At 40.2% G+C, this 25,383-nt stretch overlaps 3 protein-coding genes across 12 annotated transcripts in view; 1 reads left to right on the top strand and 2 right to left on the bottom strand.

The window, feature by feature from the left end:
* POLG2 (DNA polymerase gamma 2, accessory subunit) overlaps positions 1–9,278 on the bottom strand; it is a 68,819-nt gene extending 59,541 nt beyond the window's left edge. For 2 of the 5 annotated variants that reach the window (XR_012499615.1, XM_010948675.3), the window contains exons 1-5: positions 7,608–9,268; positions 4,004–4,130; positions 3,784–3,889; positions 2,811–2,984; positions 1,178–1,318 (exon numbers count right to left, since the gene is read on the bottom strand). Coding sequence is in view for 3 of the 5 variants with exons in the window: in XM_010948675.3 (XP_010946977.2) it covers positions 1,178–1,318; positions 2,811–2,984; positions 3,784–3,889; positions 4,004–4,130; positions 7,608–8,172 (1,113 nt within the window). In the remaining 2 variants the exon portion in view is untranslated. Of the gene's footprint in view, positions 1–1,177; positions 1,319–2,810; positions 2,985–3,783; positions 3,890–4,003; positions 4,131–7,607 lie in introns of all 5 variants that reach the window. The other 3 variants (XR_012499616.1, XM_074343495.1, XM_010948676.3) reach the window with 3 other exon arrangements.
* A 1,540-nt stretch (positions 9,279–10,818) lies between these two features.
* Positions 10,819–18,210, bottom strand: DDX5 (DEAD-box helicase 5). Of its 4 annotated transcripts, none has more exons than XM_010948671.3 (14): positions 18,091–18,210; positions 17,289–17,467; positions 15,932–16,097; positions 15,485–15,581; positions 15,273–15,406; positions 15,089–15,154; positions 14,706–14,847; positions 14,465–14,625; positions 14,088–14,260; positions 13,629–13,739; positions 13,345–13,406; positions 13,194–13,253; positions 11,733–11,957; positions 10,819–11,525 (listed from the first exon to the last, which is right to left on the bottom strand). In XM_010948671.3, the coding sequence occupies exons 2-14, from the start codon at positions 17,330–17,332 to the stop codon at positions 11,122–11,124; spliced, it is 1,845 nt and encodes a 614-aa protein (XP_010946973.1). In that variant the 5' UTR covers positions 17,333–17,467; positions 18,091–18,210; the 3' UTR covers positions 10,819–11,121. The 4 variants fall into 4 exon arrangements, with proteins under 4 accessions (XP_010946973.1, XP_010946974.1, XP_010946971.1 ...); XM_010948672.3 differs by having other exon boundaries at positions 18,017–18,154; XM_010948669.2 differs by lacking the exon at positions 18,091–18,210 and adding an exon at positions 17,756–17,899.
* Positions 18,211–18,236: 26 nt separating this feature from the next.
* Positions 18,237–25,383, top strand: part of CEP95 (centrosomal protein 95) — a 33,455-nt gene continuing 26,308 nt past the window's right edge. For 2 of the 3 annotated variants that reach the window (XM_010948674.3, XM_010948673.3), the window contains exons 1-4: positions 18,249–18,382; positions 19,870–19,998; positions 21,129–21,236; positions 23,119–23,229. In XM_010948674.3, coding sequence (XP_010946976.1) covers positions 18,283–18,382; positions 19,870–19,998; positions 21,129–21,236; positions 23,119–23,229 — 448 coding nt within the window. In that variant the 5' untranslated portion in view covers positions 18,249–18,282. Of the gene's footprint in view, positions 18,383–19,869; positions 19,999–21,115; positions 21,237–23,118; positions 23,230–25,383 lie in introns of all 3 variants that reach the window. The other variant, XM_045511964.2, reaches the window with a different exon arrangement.

The following is a 25,383-nucleotide window of genomic DNA, read 5'->3' on the forward strand; positions in this document are numbered from 1 at the left end:
TCTGAGTGAGATGAGGAGCATGTTCCTTTTAAAAGAGCCACTCAATGAGGCGGGGCAGGGGGATTATCATGGTTTAGATCAGAGTGGAAGCAGTGGCGGTGGTAAGAAATGGTCAGATTCAGGATATATTTTGAAGATAGAGTCAAATAGGTTTTGCTGATGGTTTGGATGTGGGGTATAAGCAAAAGAAAGGATCCGCCTTGTTCGTTTGCTATACACATCTTGTAAATCCCAACCCCCAGAACAATTCTGTAAGTGGCCACACCAGGCTAAACGAGTGCTGCATAACAGATCACTATGCAGAGTGGGGCTACAAACTCATGGTGTCTGACCCCAGCTGAGCACTCAACGTGTTACAGCTTTTGATTTGGGGAAACTTCTTTTCATATTCAAGGGGAATGTGACTATTCTAAACTCTTGCCACTTAAACCCCTACTCAGCCACAATTGAAGCTAATAATCTTGCTTCCCAATTCTCCAAGAAAACAGAGAATATGAGTAAAACTTCCTTCAAGGGCTAACCAGCACTGGTAGCCTATTTATATCTATACCATTGTTTCTTTCCTGCCTGCTGTTTCAATTAACTCATTTCTAAGATAAATCGCCCCACTTGTGTTCTTGATTCTGTCTTGATCCTTCCTGCCTGTTCAAAAATCTTGCTCCATGAGTCATTTCTCTCCTATAGCTTCAATCCTCCCTCTTGATTTTAAGCCCATAAAAATGCTCAAACTGCATATCCTAAAATAAGCTTTTCCCTTGACCAGAACTATGTATGTCCAGTGATCAACCACTTGGGGTCAGATCAGAAGCAGAGAGATCAATACCACGAGTCTTGCTGGTCTGTCTTACTCCTGCTTAATGCTCAGCTTCTGACACAAATGGAAGCCATTAATGGAAAGCCTCAGGGGCTAAGAATCCAAGACAGCTGTCTAGTGGCCCAAGATCAAACAGAAACGGCCCTGGGATTACCCAACAGGGACTCCTTGTTCCATTCTGTGAGAACCTGCTTACTATTCCTGTGGCCAGATTCTAAAAAAAACTGAAAAATACTGAAATTACTTGTCCTAAAAATTTATTACTCAGAGTTTATGTTACAAACCAATTACACTAACATAAAAAAGGGGGGAGAAACATATATTTTTAGTTTCCCAAGTCTATCTATGAAATATCAAAAGCACCTTTCTATGAAGATGTTTCTTTCTTGTAAAGGAGTTCTCTGTTAGCTGGAACGAATCATAGAGGTAGGCCAGTATGCCTCGGTCTAGATCTCCATTTACAGATAAAACAGAAGGAATCACATTTTTTCGTCCATCTCGGCCCTTCACAGAAAAGTAGAACAAAAAGTATTTAGCAGAACTGTCTCTTAAAATTACATTTTTTTTTAAAGGTAAAACACTTTTATTAGCTCTCTTGAGCATTGTCTCATGGAATTTTCACAATTTTCACAAAATATCATATTTACTATTACTCCATTTTATATAGAGGCAAAATAAGCACATATTAACCTGGCTAAAGTTGCACAGGTTGAATTATCCAAGATAACACTGCTAGGAAGTTTCAGTGCTGGGATCCAAACCTTGGTTAATTTGACTATAGAGCAAATGTGCCCATTGCCTTATCTAAGCACATGCGTGATTTTAAAATAGTTGCAAGCATATTATATCCTACATTTTATATATTTTTAATTGATTTATAATCATTTTACAATGTTGTGTCAAATTCCAGTGTAGAGCACAATTTCTCAGTTATACATGAACATATATATATTCATTGTCACATTTTTTTCTCTGTGAGCTACCATAAGATCTTGTGTATATTTCCCTGTGCTATCCAGTATAATCTTGTTTATCTATTCTACAATTTTGAAATCCCGTCTATCCCTTCCCACCCTCCGCCCCCTTGGCAACCACAAGTTTGTATTCTGTGTCTATGAGTCTATTTCTGTTTTGCATTTATGCTTTGCTTTTGTTTTTGTTTAAAATTACATTTTAGATTCATACAATCAGAATACAAACTGATCAGTAAATCTAGAATGATGAAATCAATAAAAATTACCATATGGCAACCCTCATAGTAATAACTGATTTGGACAAGAATCAATGGATGCTGCAACTGGTAGGTCAAAATCTGGTGAGAAACAGGTTATTTACATAGTCTTAAAGTATCTGCCCACAAAAGACATTAATTACTCACCAATTAGTAAGTACAAAATACTTATCAACCTTACATTGGAGAAACCTGGTAGCATCATCTTAGCCAAGTGATAAAAGTTAACATCACTGGCAACAAACTGGTATCATATGCCTCCTAATATGATGCACTGAGAAGACAGCAGCACCGTTTCTATGACATTCTGAGCAAAAACACATAAATCATGAGGAAACATGAGAGAAACTCAAACCGGAGGGATTCTACAAAGTAACTGGCCTGTATTCTTCAAAAATGTCAAGGTCATAAGAGACAAGGAAAGGTAAAAAGCATGGTTCATTCAAAGGAGGCTAAGGACACATGAAAACTACAGGAAATACATAATCCTAGATTGGACCCTGGATCTATAAAGCACATATGGGAATAACTAGTTACATTTGAAGGGTTCTGTGGACTGGATGGTCATAGTGGATTACTGTTACTTTCCTGATTTTGATGGTGCATCGCAATTATGTAGGTGAGATCTTGTCCTTGAGATGTACATACTGAAGTATTAAGAGGTCAGGGGGCACCATGTCTACAGTTTACTCTCAACTGGCTCAGAAATGATCACAGTTAGAGAATCTGGGTAGAGGACACAAAGGAGCTCAAGGTAAAACGTACGTGTAATTGGGCCACATTTCCGGGATACATGTGTAGAATTTCATGATCTCCTAGATTCCACAGGGTTTCTATTGGCTCCTTTCCCCAGGGAAAATTGTAGTAGAGTTTGCTTCCTTTTCGGCCCACTTCATCCTGACAATCGCTGCTGCTGAAGTTAGATGGACTCATGGCAAACTGGAAAAGAAAATTTAAGTTTGTCTTATTAATTTATTAAAATAAACATTAAAAACTAAAGTTTCCTGCAGCAACTGAATAAAACTGGTCAAGTCCCAAACAAAAATTAAGTTCAATTAAATATGAGTAAATGTACTGCTAAAAATATTGTTCTTCTACCTGAAAGAAGTACAGAGAAAAACTGCTGATGCTATCTAACCTTTCTGTGGTGATACCAGGGGAAGGAACCATGAACCAAGCGGGATAAAGAAGAGAGCATCACATGTTCACCATTCTTATCCCTCTGTGAAGAACCTGACTGTTATCATTCCATTTAGGTGGGTGTTTGGGGATTTTAAGAGTTACAGAAATAAGACAATGGCAAGACAAAAATGCTTCCTTCATTTTTCAACATACCCTAAAACTTGATGTAAATTACAGAACCATCTGACTAATATGGAGAGTTCGTGGAGGTCGGGAGCAAAAGCTAAAACTGTAAGAATGGGCAAGGGTCAGAGTCTACACCAGCCATGAATGCCGGTGGGGGGTTTGAACTTTACTTAGAATGTAAAGTCTTACCAATACAAGTTTCTGAGCAAGAGGAGAGATCAACAAATGTCTTTATCAAAGTAACTTTGTTTTATGGAACAATGAAAATCATTATAAAGAGTTTTTTATTTGTATTTGCTAATTTATTATAGCTCATAAATATAACATAGCTATGTCAATAAAATTTCATTTATTATATAGAAGTATTACTTCTGGCACTCTGAGACAATTTGCCTATTCATTATTAAATTAGGGGTAATTATTGTAGTACCTTTCTCCACCACAGGAGTCGATGACGTAACCAGAAATCAAGCCACTGGCTTGCAGTTCTTGCCGAAGTAAACCATACCAGTGAAGCTTCAGTCTTTTCACCGATTCTTTGGATATCAGAAATATCAGATAATCACTTATTTGAAAATTATATAATCTATCCCAAAGTGAAAGTGACTGTTTAAATACAAGGCCAAGTTATCTGCCCATTTTTTGTGTACCTTTTAACACCATCAGGTGTCTGCTTAGTATCAGAAACGGGATGAAAACACACTCCAATCTGAGCAAGGCCAAAAGGTAGCCTCTTGTTTATCATATCCAGGCAATTAACATAGTGCTCCAAGGCACCTGTCGAAAGATAAATCAATCATCATGTAAATCTATTCTATAAACCCAAATCGTTTTGGTCAATTTATAGACAAATGAATAGTATAATGCTAACACAGCAGTAAGTACAGTAGCATGGAGCTATTAAGGCAGATCCCAATTGACTACTACTTAATTTTAGGTACTTTACCCCTGCTTTTTAGTTTGAAGATTTTCAAATCTACAAGAAAGTTGAAGAACAGTACAATAAATATCTGTTAACCCTTTACCTAGATTCGCCAATTGTCAACATTTTGCCACATTTTTTTTCTTGTCCACCCCAGAACATTCCAACATACAGCTCGTAAAATTAAAACTATTCTCTGTACACCATTATTACACTATAAAATTAATCATATCAAACTTTCATCTAACATATGGTCGATACTCTATTTTCTCCAATTGTCACCCAAAATGCCATTTATTGCTATTCTCTTTCTCCCTAAGTACGGTCAATTCACTGCATTTTGATTAGGTCTCTTTAATCACCTTGACTCTAGCGTATTCTCCCTGACTCCTTTTTCTAACTTTGCTTTCAATGACATTGACTTTTGATATGCGCCCAGACCAGTGATAGATTATTGCACATTTAGATCTGTCTGAGTGATTCCTTATGATTTAATTTGGGCTAATCATTGTTTAGCAGGAATAAATACTACACAGTTGGTATGTATGTATGTATGTCTTACTGCATACTATCAGGAGGAATATAATATCAAATTATCCCACATTTAATGAAACCAGACTTAATCACCTAGTTAAGGTAGTGAACATCCATTCCCCATCTTCCACCCAATATTTTAGAATCCATGGATAGTCCTTGTTTGAACTGATTATTATACTGGGGATTACAAAAATCATAAAATGGTGATGTTTCTAATCTATCTTTCCTTCTACATTTATTGCATAGCTTCTGTAAAACCATCAACTTTCTCCACCTCCTCCTTCTACCAGCAGCTACAATTACTTATTTTTTAACACTATGGATTAGATTTTTAATTTTACTTAATGTCTTCAGATCCATTACCATCAATATTTACTTTAATATTCAATTTGTCCCAAACTTAGCCAGTGGGCATCTCTTCCAAGCCAGCATCTGTGGCCTTTTACCATAAACCCACTAGTCTTCTAGTAATTCTTTGCTTTCTAGCTCCATAAACGGTCCCAAAGTCACCTTTACTTTCTCTGCTCCAGACCTGGAATGAGCCATTTATCCAAGTACTGGTTCCTTTTAGAAACCAAATTCTGGGTACTAGCTGTGCTCATTACTATCGTCATCGCTTCTAGACCCTTTCAGTGAAGAGTTAGTTAGGAAATATTTATTTTAAAAAATCATGAGTTCATACTGATAGTCAACCTAAATTTAACATTCAAAGTCTATCCTTGCCTTTTAAAAAATATTTATATCTCTTTTCTCTTACAGTGAAAATCTTGGTTCCTATTAAATCTATCCATCAATCTATTTGCTTTATCCTATACTATATATGAAATAGCTTCCCTTAGATTACAGCCCATTAAATGACAACACTATGTTCAAAAATTACTTGATTTGAGATTTCCACTTCTGATAACAGCTTGTTGATAACAAGAAAAGCTGGTCAAGAAACTTAAAAAAAATTTTTTGCTTAAAGACATGGGATTGCTATCAAGGCAGTAAGGACTTGAGGGTCCAAAATCTGGAGAGAAAGGAAGACCAGAGAGGTGAACCCAATATTTAGTGCTGCTTTAAAATCTGAAGCAGCAGAGCTGAGAAGATGAAATACTAAGCAGAGATTTCAGACATTGTACGGTGCTAGGAAGTACAAAAATTTTAGTTCCTGGTTCATAAGGAGCAGGAGCCCTGGTAAACACCTTAGCTGTTCACTGGAGACAGTCAAAGGGCTACACTCTCGGAGTAGAAGTGGAGTGATAAAGACTGAAGCCCAGCCTCAATAAACTTAATCCCAGACTGTATTAAGAAGATATGCTCCCACTCTAGCTCCCTGACAAAAGCAAAAGTAAACCCTCCTGGTAGAATAAAATGCTACCCAAAGCCTCAGCTTATCTCTACAATTAACACACAAATTACCTACAATATCAAGAGAAAAGTCCAAATGACCAAAAGCCCAGAGAAAAACAAATACTATAAACAGACATATCTGAGTTATCAGACATAGACTTTAAAATGTGATTAATGTGTTCAAGAAAGCTGATAGCAAGATGGAGGTGGGGAGCCTAATGTATGTGTAATTAGTCACAGAAGGACAGAAGAAAGAGAATGGGGTAGTAACAATATCTGAAGACATAATGGCTGAGAATTTTAAAAAACCATTCATAAGTAGAGGCTACCACAGTAATTCAGACATGAAATAAAGAGGGCAAGGGCAGTGGGCAGAGAAAAAATGGCAAACTGGTACTTAGAAGCTAAAACACTAGACAACCAAAAGATTTGGCAAATAAGTAGATTTAAGTTTCTTAAAGGCAAGAAAATGTCTTGCACATGAATAAATGCTTTGATGAATCTAAAAGAACTACGTTTCATTTTCTAATAGGGAAGAAAAGATTGATTTGTTTGGGGACACGGTAATGACCAGTGATTTAACTCCTCCAAAGTAAAACCATCATGGTATAATTAAAATAGTACAAGTCAAAACTGTCATATTTACTCACTAGTTTAGGTTTGCTTTATTTTATTAATTAAATATTTAAAAGGTCACAACATAGGTATTAATTTTCAGAGAACCACAGACACTGGTTATTTTAAATTACTTCATAGTACTGCTTAATAAAAAATGGCAAGGATAGCTTTTGCAAAGATGAGACGCTGTGGCAGCAAGTCTGTCCTGTAAAGAACCTTAATTTTTTTTTTCAGAATCTCTGCTATCATGTGTTGTTTGACTTTAAAGGCATATGGTGCCCTACAAATACTCACTCAAGAATCACTTACAAAGCTTGAATAGTCCTATTATTCTGTCAACTTAAAAATTACCTAAAGGGCTCTTCAAACAACAGATTGTAGATCAGTTTTCGGTAAGGAAAAATGGCGGAGAGCGTTTTCTTTTTGCTCTAGAAAAAATGAGCTCTTGATTAGTCTATAGTGTGTAAAATTGAAGCCGTTCAACTGTGTAAGTATTTATAAGCATTTTAGTAACAAAGAACAAATAATTCAAACACATGGTTCAATTTAAACACATGGTCCTATACTAGGGCTGCTCAATTAAACTGCAAAATTCTAGGGTTGCCCTGTGAAACCGAGAGCGTTATCAGGTCCTTGGGCCAGATTCTTTAAGGAACAGTAACGGTCCCAGGAACCAGTTTTCTTCAGGGCAGCAGCACTATCAATAAACCCATCTACTTCAAGATGAGAACCAAGTAACTTCCTTTCCACATAAACAAAGGGCCAGTTGCAATTTGCGGAATCGAGCGAGACTGCTTTTCCACCCCAACACTTATTTTGAAGCATGAAATCGTGAAGCATACCGTGAAGAAGGTTCTCCCGTAGCTTCCCAGAAGTTTTTAGTAAGTTCTCAAGATATGCTACTAGTTGTTCCTTACTCAGATCTTTCTGTTGCAAGACTTCCCGTAGCGCTTCTGCAGAAACTAACCTGAAGGCACGGTCCCCGGTCAGCGAAGGGCCGGGTTCTTGGTGGAGGGCGTCTACCGGGAAAACCTGCTCCCGGAACACCACCACCGAAGACCACCATTCTGCCGCCAGGTTCTTCCGCAACTCTATGCCCAAGGGGCCAAAGCCGGGGTGGCACCCGCTCAGAAGAGAATCTCGGCTAAGCTGCCGCTTGATGCCACTGAAGAAATGCCTTTTCTGACAGATCTCCACCAGCGCCTCGCTCTCCTCACCGCCTGACTCGGGGGCGTCTCTCGGCTCGCTCCCGCGCGGCAGCTCCGCGTGCGACCTCAAGGGCCCTCCGACGGAGCCGCTTCCTTCAGTCAACTGCTCTGGCTGTCCCCCATTTCCCCGACCCCCAAACCCGGACAGTAGGCACCTGCAGACTTTATGGCAGGTCCTGAAGGCTGCACCAGGGCGCATGGCCCTCGGGAGTTAAAGCACCGTCTCTCCTATTAGCTGGCTGATCCCAATAAACCGCCACAACCGTCCGCCCGGGGGAGACCACGCAGGCGCGACGGAAGCAAGCGTGCGTGCGGCCAGCCTCGCCCACGGAAGTGCGTCACTGCGTTCAGGCTGCAGCCACCGCGAGCCTCCCACGTCTTCTTGCGTCAATGGGGCCTGGTCCCCACTAATTGCTGTTATCTGTCCTCATCAACACCAGTAAATACCATTACCATCTACTTTTCACTATTCTGCCGTTGCCATTATTGAGTCAGTTTTATCTTCCTTTCCTTTTTTTCTGCAAGTCAGACATCAAAATACTTAGGTGTTCTGCAAATTAACCATCTAAATAAACCTCCTCAATCTAAATGTCCACAAAAGGAAACCTTGGTTCCCCTTTTAAAAGTTGTAGTCGTTAATGCCGGTTTACAGGCCCAGGCCTTCCTTGCATCTCTACTTAGAAGCTGCTGCTGTCCTGTTCTTTACTGGGGGGTTGCGAGGTGTGAGGTAGGGGACTGTGACGCGGAGGGAAGGAATAGTCCTTTTACACATTGGTGTTCAAAGGGCAGCCCTGGACCAACTGCATCTCCATCATCTGGGAACGTCAGGGAACAAACGGCTGAGAAGGGCCCAGCAGTGTTTTAAACCCTCTAAGGTTAATGCGGAGGCACACAAAACCAAGCACCGGTGAACAAGCCAGTTGTTTTGCCAGGCGACCCTTCCAAACATGCAACAGAATGTGAAAACCCGTTTAAAACGGAGACCCGGGATTCCCTAGCAAGCTTGTGACTTTACATCTCCATTTTATCACTTAGAGCGCTTTAGAAAATTGCCCAAATAGTGGTAAAGTGGTACAGTCCAAATGGAGGAAAATGGCTCATTCCAAAGCTCATGATTTCCACTTTCAGCTTCCCCTTAAGTGGTTAGAGAAACCTTCAAAGATTAACCCATACTACTACATTCCACTAGACTACCTGGAAGAGGCAGTTTATTAAGTGTAGCAGTTTAGCAACTGAAATATCAGAATATGGAGACAGTTAAAATTCATCACGTCTAAGCTGGCAAAGGAAAGGTTCAGAAAATGTTCAACGCAAGAATGTGTGCAAGTGTTTGCAAAAAAACAACAAACCCCCCCCCCCCAGAAAGTCAAACACTATTGCTGTAAAGTAACGTATTAACTGCAAAGCTAAGCAACGTTTATGTGTTTTCCACACCCAGGAAACACCAGGGAGGCCTACACACAAATAAATGAGAGAGAATGGGGAGAAAAACCACATTTATTAGTTAAAGACAACCACAGGCTGGACACAACACACATGCTAAAAAGTGGACTGTCTTTTAAAATTTACTTCAAAGGTAAATAGATAAATGTTTTCCACAGCCCCACAATCATTTCAATGTGTTTACAAATTAAAAGGCTCATGTTAAGACATTAAACAGTAAAATATGTAATAAATACTCCAACCTACCCCAAAAGCTTCTTTTAAAAGTCATAGTGAATTTGACTAATCATGCTATTGAAAACTGCTCAATTACTAGGAGCTGAATCAGTTTTCAATTTATTAGTCCTAAAAATACCACTCCTTATCCTGCCCCAGAAAAATTCATTTTATATTTGAGATAAGGCATTAACACCAATTAAAGCCTGTTTAATAATTGGAATTTAAATGAAACCTCATGAAGACTTCTCTCCTTGCAAAAAAAAAAAAAAATACATATGTATCAGACCACTGGGAAGATGTTCAAGCCTACTTCTAGTCATCATTAAAATGATCAGAAAGGTTGGTGAGCCCAAGTTAAATCTAAAGCTACATGCTGTAAATCTTCTTAGCAAAAAACCCACGTTGACCCTAACAAAAGGACCTGTATTATAGTTGCTGTGCTTTCGTAACGTGGCTTCCTCCAGTTTAACCATTAAAGTTTTTCCTTTGCATTCATCTGAGTAGGAATAGATCTTACAGTTTGAAGTCCTCTCGAGTTCCCTGAATTACTGGACATTCATGACTCCCAGAGTGACCTCAGTTAAGAGCCCTAGGAAGCCTGTGAAGACTAGCACTTCTATAATGTCAGCACTAAAAACACTGAAAACAAATTCAAATTTAGCTCTTGGCGAACCATCTTTAACAGTAGTCTTTTGACTCTGTTCAGTATTTCTGTAGTTCATAATATAGCCAAGAGCTTAAGTATCATCTCCTGAAGTTAATTTGGAGATTTCCAAATCACAAATTTTGCAAAAGGAACAAAGTCATCCATGTTCTCACACTAAGCAGTCTGTGCGTGGGGCTACAGTTAATTATTCCCTATTATATTCTAGTACCTCATTTCACCATTCTAACAATTAGATGACTCACCTGATGTTGGGAGGTACTGACAGAAAACCTTTATGCAGTTTAGCCTAAAATTGTTTAACCTAAAATCAACCACATTTTAATCCTTGCCATAAGAACAGATCACTGTTAAGAAGGGCCTTCTGATCTCCCCACTTTCCAAAACTAAATTATGAAAAGGAGCAGTCTATTTATGATTCAAAAAAAAAAACCAAAAAAAAACCCAACAAAAAACAACCATCTAAGCCAAGTTTTACATGACATCATATATGTAAAATAAAGTACCATTTCCACTTAATTCAGTCTTCAAATATTTTTTATTGGAAGGCCATGCATTGCCTTCATTTATCGTATTTCAAATCACTGTACATTTACTTTTGTGAAAACACTGCCTGCATTTTCTAGTACAAAAAAAACCTAAAAATTGTTTCAGGAATGTAGAGAAATATCCAACTTAAATAGCGAAAAAGTGCACCATAATTACTGCTGCACTGCAGTCATTTCTGCATTTCCCATGTTTCTTAAATAACTATCTTGTCTGGTAACACACAATATAAAGAGCAATTATGAAAAACAGACATTTACATATACTTCTAAAGTCTTATTGAGAATATCCTGTTGGCATTGGATAACCAATCATAGGTGCAGCCGCAGTAGCAGGATATGCATATGCCTGTTGGTTCATACCATTGTGCATATTTGGAACATTACTCCCATACTGCTGAGTGCTATCATAACCATTCTGGTAAGTACCTGTTGGATTACCAGTCCTAAAACTGGTCTGTATACCAGCAGACACAAAATTACTTCCAAAGCTCCCATTGGTGTAATTTGCAGCACTGTAAACACCATTCTGAGTTTTTGCCCCAAAATCTCTCTTAAGCAGACTAGAGTAACCTCTGTCATAATTTTCCCTGTCTCTAAATGTATTAAATCCACCCCTTTTGCCCGCAGAGTATCTGTCCCGACGGTCATCCTTCATGCCTCCTCTACCCCTGGAACGACCTGTTAAGAGAGAAGTTGCAAACTGATTACTTCCATGGCTGAAATCATTACTAACACAGAAGGGATTAGGCAGCTCTACCTGTAAGTATTTTCTAAACTTTGTTCCACACTGAAGATTTTACTCACCCGCCAATCCCACTTAAATGGATTTGTAGACAATAACGTGGCCCAAAACCACCAACATTTTTTATCAAAGGTTGGTCTTACCTGAACCTCTGTCTTCGACCAACTGAAGCAATTTGGGATTAATCGCTTGATTAGCTTCACGAAGCACAGAGATAAGGTCGCTCACTTGCTTTATGTTATTAGGTGTAAAGAAAGTGTATGCTGTGCCTGTTTTGGTACTGCGAGCAGTTCTTCCAATTCGATGAATATAATCCTCTGAGGAGTTAGGGTAGTCATAATTGATGACAAATTTCACATCTTCCACATCTGTAAGGTGTTGCAGTGTGGCAAAATAGCAATGTACGGAGTTTTGCACACCACAACAGCCAGACCAAAAATAAAAAGTTAGACAATTGTATTCCCAAGAAGGTATGGGCTGCAAAAAATAGTTAAAATGGTTATCCATTCTTTGTAGGAATACCACTGAGGTTGAGAGAAGGGGGGGGGGAACCACACACATCATCTGTATGCCTTATTACCCACCCAATGATGAGCCTGCCAAAAGGACATGTGTATATTTCCTACATTCCCACGTTAGCAAGTCCCCTTACAGATCATCAAGTGACATCTGAATGCTTCTGCGCAGTAGGGCCACTTGAAGGTTCACAGCAACCTCCTCGTGTGCTCATTTTGAGGACCTTTAAACAAAAATGTATGTGGTCCTTCGCATTACACACTTATCAGAAGTTCAAAATTCTGGCCACACTGCTTGTCTTGCCAAGACCTTACAACCGCAGCTGCAAGAAAAACATACCTGTCCCCCAAAAGTTGTTTTTATGCACTGTGTCTCGTCTAGGCAAGCGCTTCCAAGAAGCCAGGATTCACTTGAGAATGTGTCTCTCTCTCTGGCAGGTCTCGACATGACGACTACTGTGTAGGTGAGGGAGGAACTTTCAAAGCACTTTTTCCCACTGACTAAGTGTGAGAAGTTGCTCCTGCTCTAGATCTTATGTGCCAGTACTCACCAATTTGTAAAAGGCTTAGTACCTTTTAAAGCTGCTCTCTCCATTTCAAACTTGAACAAAAATTTCATTGAACATTGAAGTTTGGAAATATTTCTTCGACATTTCAGCAAACTCACTGAAACTCAAAGACCCACAGATCACAGTGAACAGTTTGAAACAATGCTGTACCATGGCAGTCATGCAAAGCATGGGACAGAAGAAATACCACGGCAGTGAACTGTGAGGATAACTTCCATTTTTTTCCCCCGGGAGAGAACAGTTTACGGGGCAGAGGTGGTATGTTCTGCCTTTTGAAGATTACTGGCACACTTTCAGCTTTTCACCTCTCTAATCGACTGGAAGCAGCCAGCCGATCACTAGTCCTCCATCCCCCTCGAGTCCTCCGATTGTCATGCCTAGGCCTTGCCACAAAGACTGCACCTTTATATGAAAAAAACTTAGAAAAAATGCAGAGGTTAAAGAAAGCAATAAACTTTCTTTAAAAAGTTATATGGAGATCTTCTGGAAAACCAAGCCATGAATTCGAGTTTGTACTAACCTAGCCCTCTGGAGGCCACATCTGTAGCAATCAGAATAGGAGCTTTTCCATGTTTGAATTCTACAAAAGAAGGCATATATATGTAAGATCACTGATGGGAGTGAATTATAGGTTTTGAAGGAAAAAAGAACCCTTCCCTTGCAATACTTACCATTTAGAACCCAGTCACGTTCCTGTTGACTCTTGTCACCATGGATACCCATGGCAGGCCACCTAAATTAAAGAAGTTCTATTAGTAAATTCACATTTAAAATTTCAGATTTTAATCAAGGTCAGACCCTTTTAATTTCATTCACTTGAAATAATGTATGTACAGTCTTAATTATACTACCTGTTTATTCCCATCTATAAAACTCAAATCACCAGGGATTATAATTTGCCCCTCTGCTAAACTCAGCTCTAATACAGCTGCTTCAATGGAAGAAGCCCACATACCCATCTCTCCTCATCTTTCTAGTAAGTTCATCACATCTTCTTTTGGTTTCAACAAAAACAATGGTTTTATTCTCCTTCTCACTCATGATCTCTTCCATTAGGCGAATAAGTCTTGGGGGAAAAAAAAAAGAATTCTGAATTCTAAAAGTTCATGGTTATGGTTAGCAAAATACCAACTTTAATTCACATGGCTGCAAGTCAAAAAGGAAACACCTGCTTAACCTCTTGAATAATTCTACCCTTAGTCTTTAAATAAACTCCAAGACTTTTTTTCTATAGGAATTCTGTAAATACGGTGATAACCAATTCCCTGAATGAAGGAAGCAAGACAATTCAGAATGACTTATAGACTTAATTTCAAATTAACGTTGATTCCACTCGTTAAAGTCACTTTTAAGATAACTTACGAAACTGTGGCTCATATTTGTAAAGTTGTTTTTCGAGTTAGTTAAGACTTACTTTTCATCCTTTTCTACATCATGACACACATCCACAATCTGAAGAATGTTGTGGTTTGCACTCAATTCTAGTGCACCAATGTTTATATGAATATAGTCTTTCAGGAAATCTTCAGCAAGCTGTCTTACTTCTTTTGGCCAAGTAGCACTCCACATTAGGGTTTGTCTATCAGGCTAAAGATTTTTAGAATTAAAAAAAAAAAACCATTAGGGAGTCGGGTATAGCTCAGTGGCAGAGCGCTAGCATGCCTGAGGTCCTAGGTTCAATCCCTAGTACCTCTACCAAAAATAACTTATTAATACATAAAAACATTATACGTTCTAACAATGAATTTAGAGCCAAGTTTAAAGAAACAAGGCATTTAAAGGGCATCTTACTCTTATCTGATCCACAATCTTCCTTATTTGGGGTTCAAATCCCATATCAAGCATTCTATCTGCTTCATCAAGGACAAGGTAGGTGGTTCTTCTTAGATTGGTTTTCCCACATTCTAAAAAGTCAATCAGTCTTCCAGGTGTTGCAATACAAATTTCCACACCTTCAATTAAACACACAAATGTTAACCATGACATCTGTAACTTTTAGCACCATCAGTGACAGGTAACTCATATTACTCACCTCTCTCCAAATCACGTATCTGTGGTCCCTTGGGAGCACCACCATAGATGCAAGTAGACTTCAAGCGACATGCTCTACAGTATTCAGCAGCTACTTGCTGTACCTGTTGGGCTAGTTCCCGAGTTGGTGCCAGCACCAAGCACTAACGAAAGAGAAAGTAGAACAGCTTTGAGAAGAGTCCTGGGTTCCAAAGTACTGATTTATTACCGTTATAAAAGCAGATAATTTATTTTGCTGTCCAATACCCAAATCAGCTTTATGTCTCCAGCTAAAAGGGATAACTTATGTCTCTAGTTGAAATCACCACAAATTGTCTTTTGCTACCTATTCTATGAATCTCTACACTTCTAACCCAAAGTTACAGACTACATATGTATACTTACAATAGGTCCATCACCCCTCTCTAGGAATGGCTGATGATTGATATGGACGATGGCAGGCAACAAATACTGTTCAAAGAGGAAAGTAAACAAAAGTTATATTAAAATACTTTCGGTTTCTTTTAATTCCCAACCCATTTTCTCTAGCACACATCACAGAATAACTCAAAAGCTCTCCCGAACTTACAGACAACGTTTTTCCAGATCCAGTTTGTGCTACCCCAACCATATCCAATCCACTTAGAGCAACTGGCCATCCCTGAGCTTGAATAGCAGTGGGTTCAGTAAAGTTCTGCCTTGCAATCACGTCCATGACATTTGCTGTAATTATCGATAATTAAATAATTATAATGCCAAAAAAATGGAATTTTAAAAAAAGTGACAGAAACTTGCACTTACCAGGAAAGTTCGCTTCATAAAAATTCAGAACTGGCTTTGGGCAGTTGTGACCTCTAACCGTAATTTCCTTGCTTCTTCTGTATGTCTCTACCTCTTGCTACAAGACAAATTATAAAAATACAGCTAAGTCTCAGAACAACTCCCCTTAAGTAAAAATGCAACTGATAGGCCCCTAAATGTACAGCTGATTAGCTACTTTAAGATGGCCTTTAAAAATTTGGATCCACACATGAAAACCTCATGTAGGACAAGAACCACCAACCATTCTAAATACAGAAAAATCAAAGTCGCGCCTATCTCCAAAAGTGAGGCATCTCTTCCCCAATAAAACTTACTGGGAAAGCGTAAGTTCCTTAAGTTTGGTCATTTGCAAGATATTCCTAGTCACTTTTATTTACTGCAAATTCACTGAGTTATAGCCTGATGAAGCCACATGAAGTTACTCACTGCTGTGCGCCTAGCCAAATCAGGGTGTTCTTGATAAAAATTCTTCTCAAATTTGGGCAGCTCATCAAGATTCCATTTCTTTTTAACCAGTTTCTCCCCAGGGTTTCCAAACTTCTTTCCAGATAAGGGCCCTGCCCTGCTTCCTCCAAATCGAGGTGCACCAAACCTAAAATTAAAAAAAAAAATTACATCTTAAAACATGTTACAGATTTACCACCCTTGACACATGCTGAAGATCAATGAAAGACTTCTGGAGATGGAAGACTCAGTGCTGTCCTTAGTGATGGCAATTCTCTCAAAACCCACACCACCACATCCATCTTATTTCCCATGGTACCAAGTACACATTACTGAACCCAAATCAACCACCCGGGATTTACCAGGTCGGAAAGCTGCCTGCCCAAGTGCTAGAAGCTCAGATTACAAGGAGAGAGAACAGCTGGATGAGATGGTAGGATACCAGTCTTTCCCACGAGCTTAAGAACTAAACATTTGCGATAGACAATAAAGAACGAACAAGCTTAACAGCGATGTTATCAGCTGTTTTCAAGCAAAGCAGCTTCGGTTTTAATGGATAACGGAGCAGCACAGGCAGAGAGAAAACAAGGAAGGTGGTCTCGGAGACATTTATGCAAACCAGTTGGGAGGAAACCCGCAGAAGGGCTCCCGATCAAGGTAGGAAAATTACATAACGCGAGAATAAAGAGGAGGAGGAGCTGGAGACAACCGGGGGAGGAGTCCCGGCCCGGGCGGAGTCGGCCGGGCGGCGTTCCCGCTGGGGCGGCGCTTCCCCCTTTGTCTCGCATTTCTCTCTGCGCCACATTTTCTCGACGCTGCCATTTTGAGCTCCTCCGCCGGGCGGGGTAACAAAGGCGCCGCCGCCATGTCCGACGCCGGCATTTTGTACTCGCGGCTCAGCCACATGGCCGCTTCCCGCGGCGCCGGCCATCCTCCTGCTCCCACCGCATCAACGGCTTCTTAGGCGGCCCCCTCGGCACCCACAGAATCCCCGAGACCCCTAAAACACCTCCCAAAAGGGTGCACCTAACAGAGGCGACTTCGTCCACCTCGAAGCACCGCGCTTTCCTCCCCTCGAAACACGCTCAGAATTCTCCCAACAGCTGCTAAATCATCGAGGCCGCGATACGCCCTCCCAAACAAAAAGCGATCTTGAGGACCGTTAACCGGGAACTCTCGGTCAGTTTAGAACAAATATCAAAATGGCGCAAACCGTCGACGGAGGAGGCCCAAAGAAAGACAGAAGCAGCCAACCTCCCACCGCCACCCCGCCTCCCGCCACCCTCATCGGCTTCCCATCCCCCATTGCCGGGCCTGACAGGTCAGTTCCCACACTCACCCTCGATCCCGGCCGCGGTCTCGGTCACTCGAATAACCCGACATGGCGTCAATGGTTGCGGTTGGCGGGAAGCGAAGCGGAGAGAATTGGGTGCGACAAGCCGCTGGAATTGGCTTCGACTACGGCGAAGCCTTGCGGGGGCGGCAGCGGTGGAGGGACGGCGATGACAGGAGCAGGAGCTGCCAGGCAAGAGACCGGTGGAAATGAATGAGGTGCCGGCCGCGTCCCGGCAGCCGGTTTTATAGCCTGGACCGCCTCCTCTGCCGCAGAGAATGCTGGGAGCCGCTCTATGACCTAATCACTCCGCCCCTGCGCAGAGGCCGCAACGCCCGTCGGCATTCCGGAATCCGCCATGTTCTCGCCCCTCCCCCCGACCCCTCCCTCAGAGGCGCCGGATTTTCGCTCTTTTCAACGATGGGCCCCCACCCACCACTGGGTTGCTTCAATCTGCACGCTCTTGGCTTCACCTTGTTCTCGTCTTCCACACATCAAAGAAGACACCCCGCCCTTTTCCAGGTCCAGCCCAGACAGCAAAATGGACAGCCCAAGTCAACCCACTGTCCACTCGGAGATGTTTACGTCTCCATAGAGCACTCACGCCCATGACCTAGCGATACCGGAAGGCGGGGCCTGACACTGTCACGTGGCTGCCCCCGCCCACCGAGTGAACGGTTCGCACTACTTCCACAGTTGGCGTCGGCGGAGGAATACAAAACAAAATAGCTCACCGGAAGTTCCGTGCTAAAGCCTCCAGGAGACTAGCCGGGGCTCCTGGGTCACCCGGACTGTCAAACTCACTCACCCTAGAGCCCCTTAGCGGGGTGTGACAGGAGGAGAATGGTATCTAGAGCCCGCAAACCGCCGCTTCGGCGCGCGCTGTGAAAGGAAGTGCTCCTGTGGTGACCAATCAGCAGCGAGAAGCCGTTTTAACGTCCCTCCCTCTCTCACCCCTCCTTCCCGGCGCTTTGGTGTGGTTCCCCCTCTTATCGGCGCTATGTCTGCGCTCTGCGGCCCTTCCCGGACACCGTCCTGCGCGCGCCGGCCTGGGAGTCCGGCGGCGACGTGCCTCCGCGACATGGCCGGCTCAGAGGCTGGTGAGTCTCGGCCCGGAGTCCCGGTGTGTGTGGACTGAAGTCCAGTACAAGTCCCCAAACACCCTTTCCCATTTTATCTTGAGGCTTCGGGCGGGTCTGGGCTGCCGGCGGGGCTCGTGACAGACACCTGGTCGTAGTCGGCGGGTTCTCTGGATAGGGTGTCTCCGCCCTGCGCCCTGTCCGCTTCGAGGCTGTCGAGCGCAGTTTTGGGGTGGAAGATAGAAGGGTCCTTCGGCGAGGCCCGTAGCACTCCCGCATCCTGTCTGCAAAAAGAGCAGCCAGAAACTCATCTCCTGACTGGTATTTCTTTGAGGAATCCAACTACTGGCGGGCTGCGCTTTTGCATTGTGGGGACTTTGGCTGTGCCAGCATCTGTATTGAACTTTTGGGAACTGGCACACTTAAGATCTGTTGATGCCTTTGCCAAAGCAGAGCAGGGGTGGACTTTTCTCTTTAGTACTCTCTTGAGTTACCGGCTTTGTCTAGCACCGCTTATGAAAAGCGAATTGATTTGTTGTTTAGGACGCTTTCATCCTTTTCTCCAGGACAGCGTTCAAACCAGTTGTCATGGTTTGGTCAGCTGTGAGTGGGCAGAGAGAGAGAGAATGTGCCTTGAAGACAGTCTCACATATACATAAACACACGCATTTATTGCTGGAACATTACTGAAGATAACAAACACAGAATAAAAGAACTTTCCCCTTAATCGTCAGTCATTTCAGGGAACAAATGTTTCAAGCTTTCTAAATTACCTGTGGTCGAGAAATTCTTGAAATAACTTTGTTAATCCCAACAATATCTGGGGTAAGGGGGCTGATAACACTGAAAACTTCGACCATATTGGTAATGTGGTAGCTCTGAATTTGGAGACGTTTCTGTGTATTTCCCATATTTGCCTTTCATATACATCAAATATAATTTTTTAAAAAAACTTAACAAATGCAGTAGTGCTGGTTTCATTACTTCAGTTCTTAACAGCGTCAGTTAATCACCACCTACTTGGGCACCAGAGAAATTCCAACTTGCAAAACATAATTGGGTAAAAACATGACTAATGCTACTGGGAATTTGAAGCAACATCGATTAACAAGTTTGTAGTAATCTCAGATTATCATTAACAAGCCATCTTGTTCATGACGTAATATTTCTGTTTACTTGTAAATATGTTTTAAATGAAAAGACCTATGCATGGCTTGTAAAATAAGAACTATGATAAATACTTTAAGATTTTAGGTTGCAATAGTAAAAATTGGATTTGAATCATAGTTTTAACTACATTGAAATTGTAGCATTCTGAAAATCACTCCAAGAATTTAAATACATCTTTTCAAAAATCATGGCCAGGAGGGCCTTGGAAATTCTCTAATAGTCAAATTCCTTATCTTCTACAGAATTCAATGTCCCTTTTTGTGGTAGTTGTTTTTTAAGTGAATGTATATAACTTTTTCTGATACTATTTAAGGCTGATCTTTTCCCTTTCCCAACAGAGTGGGTAACCATTGCCAATAATCTTCTTTTGAAATGTCATATACATCTGAGGATTCGAGAACTAGAAGATTGTGATGCTAATGTTTTTATTGCTCTTTATCAATCCATTTTGGGAGAAAAGGTACCAGGTAAGGTAACTAAAAAGTGAAAGTAATAGTGTCCTAGGCTAGAAATTTCTAGTGCCTTTAGTTAGAGCTTGTAGTATATATAAGATCTTGAGTCTTCTCTTTGCCTACATCTTATTTCTATCTAAATGTTGCATTCATTGATTTAAAGTATACCTTATGAGACCTACCCGTAATAATAGCTTTGGTTCTCAACTATTTAATCATGCCCAGTGCTCTGTCAAAGCCACACCCTTTCTGTAAATGCACTTTTGCAGGTTCTAAAATGGACTGGAACTTAGAAACTTGTTGAGTCCTGGTACTTAACCAATTATATGGATAAGAACTGGTGTTTGTACTATGTCCCTGGTTAAATATCTCAGAGTCATTATCCAGCAGTTTCCTCTGCTGCTTCTGTTTCTTTGTATAATTTATAGCCATTGAGCATCTGTAGTCTCCTTTTCGCTCTATTACAGTGAGTCAGTGCCCCCTTCACTTTCTGGAATAATGGGATGGCCTCTAGCTGGTACCGTTAATGCTAGTCTCAACCCTCTTGAGAGTTCAGAGGCATGTAGTTATTAGACCAGGCTTTTACAATACTTTTTTTATTCTTCCCCCAAACACTCGACTTCCTCAAATACCAAACTCCAAATTTAAGTTGTTGTTAAAATCTTTCTGCACACTGGTCTGTACTGATCTTTTAAATTTTTATGCCAATAATTCTAATAGGCTGCCTTAACAGGATGTACAAGAACCCTCCTTTCACACTTCTTGTGGGGTTTTTTTCTCTCATGGAAAGCAGCCCGTGATAATGGGTTGAAGTCTCACCTCATGTATTGCCTCCCTTTTTAGCGTATTAGCATCTCCATGAATTTAGGGACCTCTTTATCTTTCTTTATTATGGTGCTTATTTTAGAGCATTTTTACATGTGTGATGGTTGGATAAATATTTAACCATATTCAATCAATAAATACCCAACCAATAAAGGTTTTACTGTGTGGAATTCAGGCTCTATTTATCTATACTTGATAGCCTGCTCTGTTTGGGCCAAGCTTTCTTTTGTAGCAGTTGACCTTACTAAGAGGCATGGTCAGAGACAGAGATGAAAACTTGGACTCTGGTAGTTGCAAAATTATGTAGTTTTCTTCCTCAGACCTCATAGCTATTCCCAGGAATCAAGAAGATGAAGCTCACAATGTACAAGCAGTAATTGATTCACTGGCTTTGGATTACCTGCAGGTCAGCTTGTCTCACATAACAGGTTAGTATATACTTGACATTAGATAACTTTGCATTTTACTAAAATAATTTGTTAGGTAGAACCCTAGACTTTGTTTAACCAAATGAGTAAGCTTGTGAAATAGACTAACCAGCCAGACTGAGTCAAGACAGTTGACTGGTATAGTTAAGGCATCCATCCTTGAGAGCTTTTTCCAGGAGAGTCAAACACTGAGTTTGAGTTTGCAATGCCTGAGATACAAAAATCCTAGCTGGTAGTTTGAGGTATGTTTTTCTGTTGGTGTTACTTTAAAGCTGCCTTGCTACTTGTTTGTAGTAGCTAAAAAGTAGAAACACTTAAATACCCATTAATAGGGACAGGTTAAATAAATTATCATAGTTCCATACAGGGCACTACCCTGTAGCTGTAAAACATGATTGACGATGCTCTTTATGTACAGTGTTCCTTATTAGTGGATAATCCTGGGGTTTCCCTGTTCTTGTGCAATTTGGAATGGCTTTATTGCCCTAGTAGGGCAATTTCTGGTATTTGTACTTACTGTATAAACATACTATATACCAAGGATGTGTCTGTTTGTAGAACTTTTTAATGCCGAGCTGCCCCTGACAACTTATACCTACCCCATAGAACATTGCAAAATTGCTTACCTCTTCCAGTAGACTGCAAAGCAACTTTTTACTCCTTATGAGCTGTTTAAGGCAGTTTCTCCTGCATGGTGAAGCACTGCATTCTGGAGGGCAGTCTTAGTTGCTGGGTTGGCAGAATATGCTCCCTATCCTGGAAACCAGAAGTCCTGGGTATGTCCTTGGGGTATGCTTGTGTTATCTTGTTAAGCCAGAAAACAGGGCTTAAAAACAAGATTTGTTTAATTGTTTTAAACAGAAAAAAAATTGCTCAAACATTGACTAGCTTTACTAGTAGTGTTGTAAAATATCAAATTTCTGGTTTAGGTTTGTTTTGCATCATGACCGAGGTTATGAATGGCTAGATTATCTCAAATACAGAATTTCTACTCTGCCTCTCCCATACTGGTTTGAACTCATGCCAGGCATGATCTCCCAAGGGACAACTCAAGTGTCTCAGGAGTTAGGTTCCATCCATACCTGATGTTGATTGGAGTCCATTTTAGGTGGCATTAAGCATGTCAAGTTTCCATGCTTTTGCCAGCTCATTTCTTGTCAACATTTCAACTTAATTTATTAAAAATCTATGATGAGCCAGGTACTGTGCTAGGAACACTTTAAAGATTAGTTTGTAGATATAAGGTGGATATGGTGGGAGGTAAGACGAGAGAGGTTGGGGGGTGAAGTAAGATTAAGAAGGGTTTTATAAGCAGGGAGCCATGGTTGGTTTTTAATTTAAAAATATCATGAGCTATACAAAGTGAATAGGAGTTAACAAATTAAAAAAATTAGGAATTGTGGATGAAAGTACCCCAGCAAGGTTTTTGGTTTTGTTTTATATTTCTCTACTGCTGTTGTCTTCAGGTCAAACCACTGTTTAGAAGTAGGATCCCATAATCTGAAACTGTGTTCCCAACTGCAGTTTTGTTTTTTTTTTTTCAACCAGCCTAATAAAGTTGTGCTTAGTTGCTTTGTATTTTGGTATAGATCTTAGAGAATCTTTTCTTAAGGCCACATATTTTGCTTCTTGAGAGATGAAGGACTATGCCAGTGAATTATCAAACATACTATTCAAGATTATCCCCTTTGTTTCTTCAGATATAATCAAGCTTCAAATAATCAATAATGTTTTTAATATTTATAATATTATTGTTTCTCCTGGATTAGTTTATAATCATCGTATCTTGACCAATATTTTCACAGTGCTATATCCATTTCAAAAACATGAGGCTTTCAATTTCTTGGTTAATTTTTTTAATAGCTCTGTATTCTGTGTTCAGGAGAAAATATAGTGAAAGGAGATAAAGAATCTATTAAGAATCTTCTAGAAATATTTGATGGGTTGCTGGAGTATCTTACAGAACACATCAGTGAAACATCTCACGAGAAAAGTAAGTTTAAGAATAAAAATTTGGTTTGGTTTATAGTCTATGTTATGTCCCTTTTTGCCTTTTTTCCTTTTGCCTATTTTTATTCATAAGAATTAGAATCACTAATACAGTATATCTGATACATTATTGTAAAGTAAATTTCAGTTCTCCATGTTCCATGTGCTTGAAAACTCTCTCCTAGACTGTCATCATGTCCTATGTCAATTTGGAAGTTGCTTATAAATTACTTTAAAGCTAATCTATAATAGAAAGCTAAATTCTGGTTAAAATTGCTTATTGTCCTATTACATGAAATTACTTCAAAATTTCCTATATTAGAACTGCCATTTCTGTTACAAATTTGAATAGTACAGAGGCATCAGCAAGAAGAGTTGGTTTGTTTCTGTCTTCAGCCTACACTTAGGTTTGTCACATCCTAGATATTTTTTATTTTACTCCTTAAGTAACTCAGTTCCCCAGGTTGTAATAGTTTATTGTGTGAAATTTTGAGTTTATGTTTTTTATGATAGTTTAAAGATCATTATGGCCGTATTATTTTCCAAAAGAGTTGTGGTATTTAAACTGGATCAGCAGTGTATCAGAGCTATTCATAATCTTTGGCTCCATTAATACAATTTCTAGGGATTTGTTCAAAGGAAGTAATACCAAAAAAAGTTAGATGCTTGAAGGTCTTCATGCAATGCTATTTATCATATTGCAAAAATTTTAAAAATACTATATGTCTTAATTTTTGATTGGTCAGGTAAATAACACTGTATATCATGGTTGGAATAATATATGACCCATTTGAGAATCGGTTTGCTATTATTGTAAAATTATCCAAAACAAGTTTTCAGTAGCAATAGCAGTTAATATAAATTCTCATACAAATGAAGACAAAAAAAAATTGGGCTAGGCTTGTCATTCCTAATTCTTGTATTGTTGATGGTGAGATCTATGCTGTGATTATAATGTCTGAAATTAATCTTAAACTTTTTAGTCAGAGATAGTTTTCTAACTTTTATCCTTGTTGCTGAAAAGATTTAAAAGCTTACAGAGGTAAGTCCTGGAAGGAAAGATTGAAAGGCTTGCCACACTGGATATTTCTTTTTCTGTTTCAAAAACTTTTGAGTGTTTAATATACATTAAATACCAACATAGGTACTCTGGGAAGAGTCAAAGCTGCATGCCATGTTTATGGCTCTTAAAGGAACCTAAACTCAAGTCAGGGAGACTGCCATAAGTAAATAGAATAAAAACATTGTAGGAATAGGAGGGCGGGGAATGACATGTAAAACTCACCTAATTCGAGGCTTCCAGTAGATATTTCGATGCGCTGTGGCTTTTAATCATTTTAGCAGCCAAGAGTAGGAGGAAGAAAACCACCTGTAAGAGATTAATTTGAAGTGCTCTAATGACAGCGGCGGTTTTTACAGTGTAGTGGTTGACCTCAGGTAGGGAGGGATGGTGGGCAATGGAAATGGAGGGAGGAGGACAGACCTGAGAGATATTTACAAGTGAGCTGGGGATTATGAAATGCTCAGGGAGGGGACCTTCCCAGGGGGAGGTCGGTAGTATGTGCTGAGCTTAGTGCTGCTTGGAGGGAGTTGCCCAGATGGGGCCTCCCTATGTGGTAGTACCATAGTGGACAATGTTTTCTAAAATCTGATTCTCACCTTTGCAGGTCCAGGTTTCTATAGCATTATTTACCTAGAGTTGACCAGAATCTTCAAAATGCCAGTTAGTAATGGGAAATAAATCTTTATTATCACTAGTCATGTCAGGTATGCAGTTTCTTCCTGGTACCTGAGCTAGCATTATCATTTACCACTGAAGAGAAGAGCAAGGGATTAGAAGGCCGACTGTGGGCCAGTTGCTGCCCCTCACTGTGTAACTGAGTTTTGTCCCTCACTGTATGGCTGAAGCTCTCTAAGCCTCCGTTTTCTCCTCTGAAATTTTCTCACGGTTGTAATGAAGGTTGAGTAAGTAGATACATGTAAATAGTTTAGTACTGAGCCTAGCCCAGAGTAAATACACAGTGAATATTGATTAATGTTAAAATATTGCTTGGTGAATATAGAAATAGAAAAAAGTGAAGGTGGATGTGGAAATCCCTAGAAGTGGGATGGAAATCCAGTGGATCGATCTGAATTGTAGGAGGTTTCACCCACATAT

Source organism: Camelus bactrianus, chromosome 16 (genome assembly GCF_048773025.1).
Source record: "Camelus bactrianus isolate YW-2024 breed Bactrian camel chromosome 16, ASM4877302v1, whole genome shotgun sequence".
Lineage (NCBI taxonomy): Eukaryota > Metazoa > Chordata > Mammalia > Artiodactyla > Camelidae > Camelus > Camelus bactrianus.

What these genes read in the sequence shown, in the direction of transcription:
- DDX5 (XM_010948671.3), bottom strand. Translation starts at nt 17,332, where the DNA reads ATGTCGGGTTATTCGAGTGACCGAGACCGCGGCCGGGATCGAGG. An exon ending in GACCGCGGCCGGGATCGAGG is followed by an intron (nt 16,098 to 17,288) that starts GTGAGTGTGGGA and finishes TTTTAATTTTAG; the next exon opens with GTTTGGTGCACCTCGATTTG. An exon ending in GATGTAGAAAAGGATGAAAA is followed by an intron (nt 13,740 to 14,087) that starts GTAAGTCTTAAC and finishes TTTTCCCCCAAG; the next exon opens with ACTTATTCGCCTAATGGAAG.